Source organism: Antrostomus carolinensis, unplaced genomic scaffold (genome assembly GCF_000700745.2).
Source record: "Antrostomus carolinensis isolate BGI_N321 unplaced genomic scaffold, ASM70074v2 scaffold6452, whole genome shotgun sequence".
In the NCBI taxonomy this organism is placed as follows: domain Eukaryota; kingdom Metazoa; phylum Chordata; class Aves; order Caprimulgiformes; family Caprimulgidae; genus Antrostomus; species Antrostomus carolinensis.
Window position 1 is genome coordinate 1858 of NW_010297464.1, and position 9943 is coordinate 11800.

The following is a 9943-nucleotide window of genomic DNA, read 5'->3' on the forward strand; positions in this document are numbered from 1 at the left end:
AGGGCATATTGTTTCACATTATCTGGTAGTTCATTACGTGGTGGAGCCTCTTCAGCATGTGTCATCTCCTCTTCTGGTGACATTCCAACATTTTTGCCTTCTGGCCAGTTCGTGATCACTTCCAGAATTCCTGGGCAACTGAGCCCACTCGGTGATCAGTGCAACCCACTTTCTCCACATGGCACCAGTTCCATGCTGTGTAAAGCAGTCACACAGAGAGTCTTCAATGCTCTATCATGGCATAGCTGCTGCTTTTGCACATCTTGTCAGAAGTAACTAAAGAGCATAAATGTGTTGCTCTGTAGGTCGTGGAAGGGCAAGAGACAGCAAATGCATCCTTGTGACAAGAAAAATATAAGTGGTTGAGAATGAGAAACAGAACCTTTATACGGAAGAAATAATGAATTAAACTATTGAAAAGCTACAGAATTTGGATGAAACAACATTTGCAAGAAAAGTTTGTACTTCTGTGGAATTTTAATACTCAAATCTACTTTTAATATTCATAATCTATATTGGCCTTCATCTACTAGGGCTCTATCTAGGACTACGTGATATCCTGAGGAAAGCGTTCACTGTGTTTGGTTATATTGGCAGAGAAGGGATAGTGTGTCCTGCTAGCTTGCAGAATGTAATCTGTACTGTAACTGTAAAAAACTTAGAAGTTAAGGTAGAATTTACATAAACTTATCAGTTTAGAAATAAAATCTAAATTATTCTGTCCACTGGAAGAAAAACATTGCTGTGTCTGCTTGGGGTAGAGGACAGGGAGATAGGAAACTGTGCAGATGGTGGTAATATGTCCATCCATATTCACGTTCAGATGCACTTTGCTGCAAGCCAATAGCAAGAGCTTTTCTAAAGTTGTTTGTTGTCATCCCAAGGGCTTGTTGATTTCAGAGCAGTGGTTTCTGGGAGATTTCAAGAAACCATTGCCTGGGTGACGTGGTTTAACCAGGGAGGGTTGCTGGCCACCCTACCGCCATCCTCTGGTGGGATGGGGAGGAGAAAATATAAACGAGCGGGGCTCGAGGGTTGAGACACGAGCAGTTTACTGGAGTAGTAAGGGAGAAACAACACCAAACAACAACAACAACAGTACTAATGAAAGAGTCTGCAACGTAAGAAGTGGAACTAAACATCTCACCACCTGACCGGCTCATGAACCACGGTACCCAGCAGCCCCCTCTTCCCAGAACTTCCCTGTTTAAATACTGAGCATGACGTCACGTGGTATGGAATACCATCACGTGGTATGGAATACCATCACGTGGTATGGAATACCGTCACGTGGTATGGAATACCATCATGTGGTATGGAATACCTGCCCTGGCCTGCCCAGGCCAGCTGCCCTGGCCTCCCCCCTCCCAGTTCCCTGTGAACAATTAACTCTATCCTAACCAAACCCAGGACACTGGGACAGTAACAGGATGACTTTTGGGTTTTTACATGCTCTTCTGCTGACAACTTATTTTTTACTGCCTACAGTACTGTTCATCTTTGCTTCAAGCGATGTTTGGCAGATTAACAAGCTTAGGAGAACACCGCAGCACACATTCAGTGCTTCACATTGACCTTGCTGTGTGCTGCATACTTACCACATCAGAAAACATCATGAGGGTAGAAAGAAGTGTCAAGAACTTCTGGTGCTGAGGAGACGTGCAAGAGGTATCTCAGGCTAAGTCAATGATGGACTTCTGGTCAGGAAGCTTCCTGTCCAGTGCAGCAGGCGCATCTCCTCTGTGACCACCCCACCTCACCAAGTGCCCTTGCATAGCAGGTACAAGGGTCTGCAAATGGAACCAAACAATGAGTACGATGAGTCACCAAGGTTAAGTCAGCCTACACATCAAAACTGCTTCCATAAAGAAAAGAAGATGGGTTGTTGTCTTAGGACACTCTTCTGAGGGCAACAGAACGCCCAATATGCATACTGGACCTACGTCTTAGGGAAGTCTGCTGTCTCTCTGGGGCCCAGGTTAAAGATGTGAAGAGAAAGCTTCCTACCTTGGTACAGCTCTCAGATTATTATCCATGATTGATTTCTCAGGTAGGGAGTGATGAAGTTGCACTAAGAAGTCCAAGGGCACAGGGCCTTGGGACAACTGGTTAAGGGATAAGGAGCACAAGCAGTGTTCTCTATCCTTCCAGTTGCAGGGAATGGTGAGGGAAGAAAGAGGAAGACCCAGCAGATCAGTACTTGTCTCCAAGCCTGGTGTCACTGGCAAAATTTTGGGGTTTTTGATGGGGCACCTGTCTCAAAGGGGGAAAGGATCTTTGTGCAGCAGTTAGCAGGGCTGATTGAAAGAGCTTTACACTAGATTTGAAGGGGGAAAGAGATGAAACCAGGCTCGCTAGAGATAAGCCTGGGGGTTGCACGCCAGTGTTTGAGGGACAGTGTTCTAGCGAAGTCCTTTGGTCTGCCATCACAGCAGAGGTAGGAAAGAGTTATGGATGTGTTAGAAACCACAGGAGCACCTGAGAACACTCACATAGGAATTAGGGCTTCTTCCCCAAAAAAGGTGGCAGGATCATTAGCCCAGCTAAAGTGCATCTGCAGCAGTACATGCAGCACGGGCAACAAACCGGGGGAGCTGGAAGGCATTGTGCAGCTGGAAAACTCTGATAAAGTTGCAATCATGGAAACATGGTGGGATGACTCACACAACTGGAGCTGTGTGCAATGGATGGCTATAAACTCTTCAGAAGGGACAGGCAAGGAAGGAGAGGCAATGGGGTAGCTCTCTGGGTTAGGGAGCATTTTGACTGTCTGGAGCTTGATGATGGTGACGAGAGGGTTGAGTGTTTATGGGTAAGGGGGAAGACCAACAAGGTAGATACCATAGTGGAGGTCTGTTACAGACCACCCAAGCAGGATGAAGAGGCAGATGAAATATATAAGCAGTTGGGAGAAGTCTCTCAATTGCTAGCCTTTGTTCTCATGGGGGACTTCAACTTACTAGATGTCTGCTGGAAATTCAATACAGCAAAGAGCAGTCTGGGAGGTCCCTGCAGTGTGTGGAAGATGTAGCTGGTGAGTGAGCCAAATAGGGAAGGCACTCTGCTGGACCTGTTGTTTGTGAACAGAGAAGGATTTGCAGGTGATGTGGTGTTTGGAGGTCGTCCTGGGCATAGCAGTCATTAAATTACAAGGTTTTGATTCTCAGAGAAGTCAGGAGCAGGGCTATCAGAACTGTCACCTTGGGCTTCCAGAGGGCAGACTCTGGCCTGTTTAGGAGCCTGGTTGACAGAGTTCCTTGTGAGGCAATCCTGAAGGGCAAAGGCATGCAGGAGGGCTGGGCATCCCTCAAGAAGAAAATCTTAAAGGCACAGGAGCAGGCTGTCCCCATGCACTGAAAGGTGAGCTGGTGGCGAAGATCAGCCTGGCTGAACAGAGAGCTTTCTCTGGAACTTAGAAAAAAAAAAGAGTTTATGACCTTTGGAAGAAGGGGCAGGCAACTCAAGAGGACTACAGGGATGTTGTGAGGGTATGGAAGGAGAAAATTAGAAGGGACAAAGCCCAACTAGAACTCAATCTAGCTACTGCTGTAAAAGATAACAAAAAGTGTTTTTTTACATTAGCAACAAAAGGAGGGGTAAGGAGAATCTCTATCCTTTATTGGATGGGGCGGGGAGAGAATAGTGCCAAAGGATGAGGAAAGGGCTGAGGTCCTGAATGCCTTCTTTGCCTCAGTCTGTAACAGTAAGACCAGGTGTTCTCTGGGTACCCAGCCCTCTGAGCTGGGCTGTAAAAGATAACAAAAAGTGTTTTTTTACATTAGCAACAAAAGGAGGGGTAAGGAGAATCTCTATCCTTTATTGGATGGGGCGGGGAGAGAATAGTGCCAAAGGATGAGGAAAGGGCTGAGGTCCTGAATGCCTTCTTTGCCTCAGTCTGTAACAGTAAGACCAGGTGTTCTCTGGGTACCCAGCCCTCTGAGCTGGAAGACAGGGATGGGCAGAGAATAAAGCCCCCATAATCCAAGGGGAAATGGTTAGCGACCTGCGACACCACTTAGACATGCACAAGTCTATGGGGCTGGCTGGGCTCCACATGAGGGTGCTGAGGGAGCTATTGGAAGTGCTCACCAAACCACTCTCCATCATTTACCAGCAGTCCTGGCTAACCAGGAAGGTCCCAGTGGACTGGAGGCTGCCAAATGTGACACCTACCTGCAAGAAGGGCCAGAAGGAGGACCCAGGGAACTGCAGGCCTGTCAGTCTGGCCTCAGTGCCGGGGAAGGTTATGGAGCAGATCATCTTGAATGCCATCATGCAGCACGTACGGGACAACCAGGCAATCAGGTCCAGTCAGCATGGGTTTATGAAAGGCAGGTCCTGCTTGACTAACCTGATGTCCTTCTCTGACAAGGTGACCTGCTTCATCGATGAGGGAAAGGCTTATGATATCTTTATCAATGATCTGGATGAGGGGATTGAATGCACCCTCAGTAAGTTTGCAAGACTGAGTTGGAGTGTTGATCTGTTTAGGGTAGGAAGGCTCTGCAGAGGGATCTTGGGTTTATGAAAGGCAGGTCCTGCTTGACTAACCTGATGTCCTTCTCTGACAAGGTGACCTGCTTCATCGATGAGGGAAAGGCTTATGATATCTTTATCAATGATCTGGATGAGGGGATTGAATGCACCCTCAGTAAGTTTGCAAGACTGAGTTGGAGTGTTGATCTGTTTAGGGTAGGAAGGCTCTGCAGAGGGATCTGGACAGGCTGGATCGATGGGCTGAGGTCGACTGTATGAGATTCACCAAGGCCAAGTGCTGGGTCTTGCATTTGGGTCACAACAGCCCCATGCAATGCTACAGGCTTGGGGAGGAGTGGCTGGAAAGCTGCCCAGAAGAAAAGGACCTGGGGGTGTTGGTTGACAGCCAGCTGAACATGAGCAAGCAGTGTGCTCAGGTGGCCAAGAAGGCCAACAGCATCCTGGCCTGTATCAGAAACAGCGTGGCCAGCAGGAGGAGGAAGACATCCTACCCCTGTACTTGGCACTGGTGAGGCTGCACCTCAAGTGCTGTGTTCAGTTTTGGGCCCCTCACTACAAGAAGGACATTGAGATGCTGGAGCGTGTCCAGAGAAGGGCAACGGAGCGGGTGAAGGGGTTGGAGCTCAAGTCTTAGAGGTAGTGGCTGAGGGAACTGGGGTTGTTCGGTCTGGAGAAGAGGAGGCTGAGGGGGGACCTTATCACTGTCTACAGCTACCTGAAAGGAGGGTGTAGGAAGGTGGGTGTTGGTATCTTTTCCCAAGTGACAGGATGACATGAAATGGCCCCAAGTTGTGCCAGAGAGGTTTAGACTGGATGCTGGGAAATATTTCTTCACTGAAAGGACTTACAGGCACTGGAACAGCCTTAAGTGGTTGAGGCACCTTCCCTGGAGGTATTAAAAAGGGATGGTGGTGATATGCGAACATATAAAATATAGTTAATTTATTCATTTATTTTCTGTATTAAGAATTAGATTTTAGAAAATAAGCTTAGCTTCATTTTGTCTCTGTGTTAGGTGGGAAACTTTAAGTTTAGATTGTTTTGTCTGTGTTAAGGGGGAAACTTTTACAATAACTAACAAGCTGTTCCACACTATCAGCAAAGGCCTTGCAGTGCCTGGTACACGAGCAGTGTGGAGCAAGATAAGAAGGAACTGGTGTGCAACACCTGCAGTCTGAAGCAAAAAGCTGGCTCTACTTTGTCTAGAGGTCTACAAGGTTGCTAACAAACGCCAACAGGAGGCAGTACGCAAGGGCGAATGGGAGTGAACTTATGTTAAAATTTCTTGGAACTAATTAGCTTAACCCATCCTAAATTTAATGAATATGTATGTGTGTGTGCTTTAAATAATGCCTTTGTAAAAGAGTGGGGGTGCAGGGCCTTTATGGAGTGACCCACCCTGTCGCCCGCTGGCGAATAAAAAATTCCTGCTTTATAACTCCCTAACGAGTTGTAAGGTTTGATTCTGCAGATCAGTGGTGCTTAGGTACATGGTTTGGCGGTAGAGTTGGTGGCGTTAGGTTAATGGATGGACTTGATGATCGTAAGGGTCTTTTCCAACCTAAAGGATTCTGATTCTATCTTTCTAGACCTTTGCCACAGTTTTGCCAGAGAACACCAGAATAAACCAGTGGCAGCCAGTACAAATAAAAAGGATTTGCACACAGTTCTGCCATATCCCCATGGATCTGCAGGTCACCTCATGTTTCCAGGCAAGCTTTCAGAGACTGAGCTGTGCAACAACGGATGTCCGAGGCCCTCTAGCCCATTGTGAAGTTTCTTCTCTCACGTCCAAAGCTTGGTTTGGCTGCTCCTGCTTCTTCTCAGAGGACTGTTTCTGCATGAGCTGCAGGTTCCCAGCTCCAGGCTGTGCCTACTGCCTCTTTCTCTGTCTGCCATTTCTGTGACCTCTGGAGCCTTCTTTCCAAACTGTGAGCTTCCCAGAGCAGCAGCACTGCCTCTGCTGCAGGGACTCCCACATGACTTAGTCTTCACAAGGACTTAATAGCATTATGACCAAAGGGGCCATCACAGGGTAGACGGGAGGAAGGAATGTAAGGCATAAATGCTGTCCACCATTGGACATTGTAGTCTTGTTCTAGCCTTGCATTCTTAACCTGACAAATGGACCATGTTTTTTCTTTGATATGATTTGCTAGAACAAGGCATGTTTTGTTTGCTTTTAAGTGACAGGTTCCTAGATGTTACAGATCCTGAGTAATGACTTGACAGACACTGGGGCTTTTCTTAATTTTATAATGATCTTGATTTTTATTTATTTATTAAAGATGCATGACCTGCAAATGAAGGAAAAGGTATTACAAGATTCCAGGAACAAAGAAACAAGACATAAGGTCGTGGAAGGGAAAAAAAAAAAATCATCTTCTGCGTGGAAACTGCAAAGCATACACCTTCAGTACAGATGCCATCAAGGTTATAACCGTATGTCTCTGTCTGGAAACCTACATCCATGAACACCAGGGAAGTCAGTATTATTGAACTAACATCACTGTTTATCAGTGTGGAAAGTAGGCTATTTTGTGCAAACTGGAGCAGAAAAAAATTCTGAGTAAATCAGTACACCCTCTGACCAGTCACAACTACTTCTGTAGCGTGTTATAATGCTGGTGATGATTTCCAAGCTGTGCAAATATGTGATATGACAGGAATTATTTCAGTTTTCCTGACCCACCTTCTGTCAGAAACTGATGAATTTTGTGGAAAACCATGTGATCTTCAATGATATAACCTACTACTGTAACTGCTGGATATTCACTATTGGAAGTCTCCCTGCAGTTGAGAGATTTCTCCCACCATTCCTGTTGACTGAAAATTATCTGTACAAAGTACTTGACATCAGCTCACTATTTAGCTCCTTGACTTATAGGCCAGTTTTCAGTTTTGAAAGGCAAGACAAACCATGATTTTAAAGAGGAGCCCTTTGATTCTTCCATATTACTTTGTTTTCCATTCTGTAGGTAGTTCACACAGCTTATTATGTGTATCTCACAGGGACATTTTTATTGCACTCTTTCTGAACTTTGGGAATTTCTCTGTAGGTCCAAGAAGCCAATACTCTACACATGGAAAGTGGTGATCATGAAAGAGAGCCTTTTCTGGGCACGTTAAGACTTTCTAGTTCTGAAATTTGTTATTTTGAAGCTTCTTCTAATTGTGCTGTTCTGAAAAGCACCATTGTGATGTGATAAGGGGCTTCAAGCCACAGTGGAGCATTACAGAATGATTGCCTACAGGCACTTTCCTTTTTCATAAAGAAAATATATTTTTGTTTGTTTTTACCAGCTGTTTTTGGAACATGGAGTTCACTACTCCTCTGCATAGGGAATAGCTCAGCCTTATGAAAACATAGTTACATTTCTTTGACAAATAACAAGGGATATCTAACATGCACCTCTGACTATTACTCCATTTTCTGCTGCTGGCTTATCACCTATACCCATTCAAATACATCTCAAAGTTCACAAAACTCTTCAAAAAGAGCTTTTGCTTAGTACTTTGCAAACAAACCCTCACAATATTTTAAATAATCCCTAGAAACTGAGCTCTGTCATAGTTCAGCCTATATATTTAATGGAAGTTGCATTTCCAGGAGGAGCTAGTGTTTTCAGACTCCACCTCAAATTGTACATAAGCTTCCAAATTAAGTTGTTAACTTTTAAAAATCTTTGAATATAGAAGTTATAAACAACAACCGTAACTCCTTTACCTTGTTAGGGTTACTTTTTCTATCACTCCAAAGTAATTGAAAGCTGGTGCCATATAGTTCAAGCCAGTTGGAAGCAGAAGTGTCTCAAGTTGTCTGCTGTCCACAGGATTCTGTTAGTTATATGCACAAGGCTCAGATACTGCAAGCATGGTTTTTAGACAAATGAGCTAAGTAAGTTCTAATATGAATAACATGGTGACTGGTGGGTTAAGCCCAGGCCTGGGCCTTTCTAGTACCTGGTATTTAATGAATGGGGAAAAAAGAGTGGAGACCCAAGAGGGCTGGAAGGTGAGCCTCCTGAATGGCAGCGAGCAGCTTACCAGGGAAATGGTATTTGTGAGGGGAAAGGGAACGTCAGGAAAAAAATGAGGAATTGTATTTCTACTATTGAGCAGTTGGGGCGGGTGTTGTTTCGGGAACATCCTCACACTTTCCTAGGAGATGCATTCAAAGAGCACTGCATAACAGAGCCTCATCAGAAACTAGTCCAGTTTGATTGTTTTGAGGGAAAAAAAAAAAAAAAAAAAAAGATGTATTGCCAAAATACTAATTGTCAGCATGACTGGAGAACCATATTGAAGTAAAAGATATTTGGTAATCTACCAGTGATCAAAATGCAAGGGTTTGTAGTAGAGAATGCTGCAGTAGAGAATGCTGCAACTGTGACACAAATGGATTTTCAAAAATGGAGAGAGATTAATTTTTCTTTGAAGAATTTTGACGCTGAAGAAAAATGCAGCTGAACTCAGCATTTCAGTGCTTGTATCACCCTACTGTGATACCCTACTAAGCTGAAATAGTGGATGATCTATTTCCATGTGTTTCCAAAAGGTTTTCCTCTTGTTCTTTATGCTGTGTGATACGCTAGGCCCCTCTCATCAGTATCTGACTAGATTAAAAAAGGCTAGCATGGCCACTAAAAAAAAATAGCTATTGAATGAAAAGTTTCACTAGACATTTTAATATAAGCATGGCCAAACATGTGCCTAAGCATCTAGATCTTAACCTTTGCTGCTATGAAGAAATTGGTCTAAAAAAAAAAAAATCAAATTGAATTACTAACTAAACATCTAATTTTAGGTGACAGGCCACAACTTCAAGCATTTCTGTGTGAATCAGAATCTTCTTTGTCACCAGTAACTTCTGGTTGGATTGTATCTCCATGCAGACAACATGGCTTAAGCACACTGACACTTTAAGCACTACTTGAGCTACCTGTAAAGCTTTTAAAAAATAATTCTAATGCTCTAGGCATTTTGGTATATAGAAAATTAACCTAGTAACTCTTCTGTAAGGAAGATATTGCTTCTTTTAAATCCATCTTTAATAGAGAATGATTCTGCAACAGTCTGAGAAAAGCAGTGGGGCTTCACGGAGCCCTCTTGGACGAGGCATTCTCTGGATTAACGTGGTAACACTGTTTTTCTTCTGTCACTGCATCTTTGTCAAGATGTTGTTGCTAAAGTTGCAGCATGGACATCTTTCCATGTGTTGCTTAAATGAACAAGCCCCAGGGAGTACAAGGCAGTGCCCTGTATGTAAGATGGGTGAAGACTTATTTTAGACTGTGCTTAGCATTTACCCTGATAACCTGTCCCATGAATTGGCATCTGAAATCTCTCAAGATACTAATATTAATTCTGCAGATTTCCTGTCAGAGCTGATCTCTAATTGGAACAAACTCTAGGCATTTGGAGACCTGTATCTAGTGGGGTCCCT

At 44.2% G+C, this 9943-nt stretch overlaps 1 protein-coding gene across 1 annotated transcript; it reads left to right on the plus strand.

The window, feature by feature from the left end:
* Window positions 1–305: 305 nt before the first annotated feature.
* Window positions 306–8967, plus strand: LOC114818287 (probable ATP-dependent RNA helicase DDX58; the record flags this gene model as incomplete). Its single annotated transcript, XM_029083528.1, is given in 4 exon segments — window positions 306–457; window positions 6786–6869; window positions 6871–6982; window positions 8663–8967. Coding segments are annotated over 4 exon segments (653 nt in total), but the record flags the coding sequence as incomplete, so codon positions are not given.
* Between the last annotated feature and the right edge of the window lie 976 nt (window positions 8968–9943).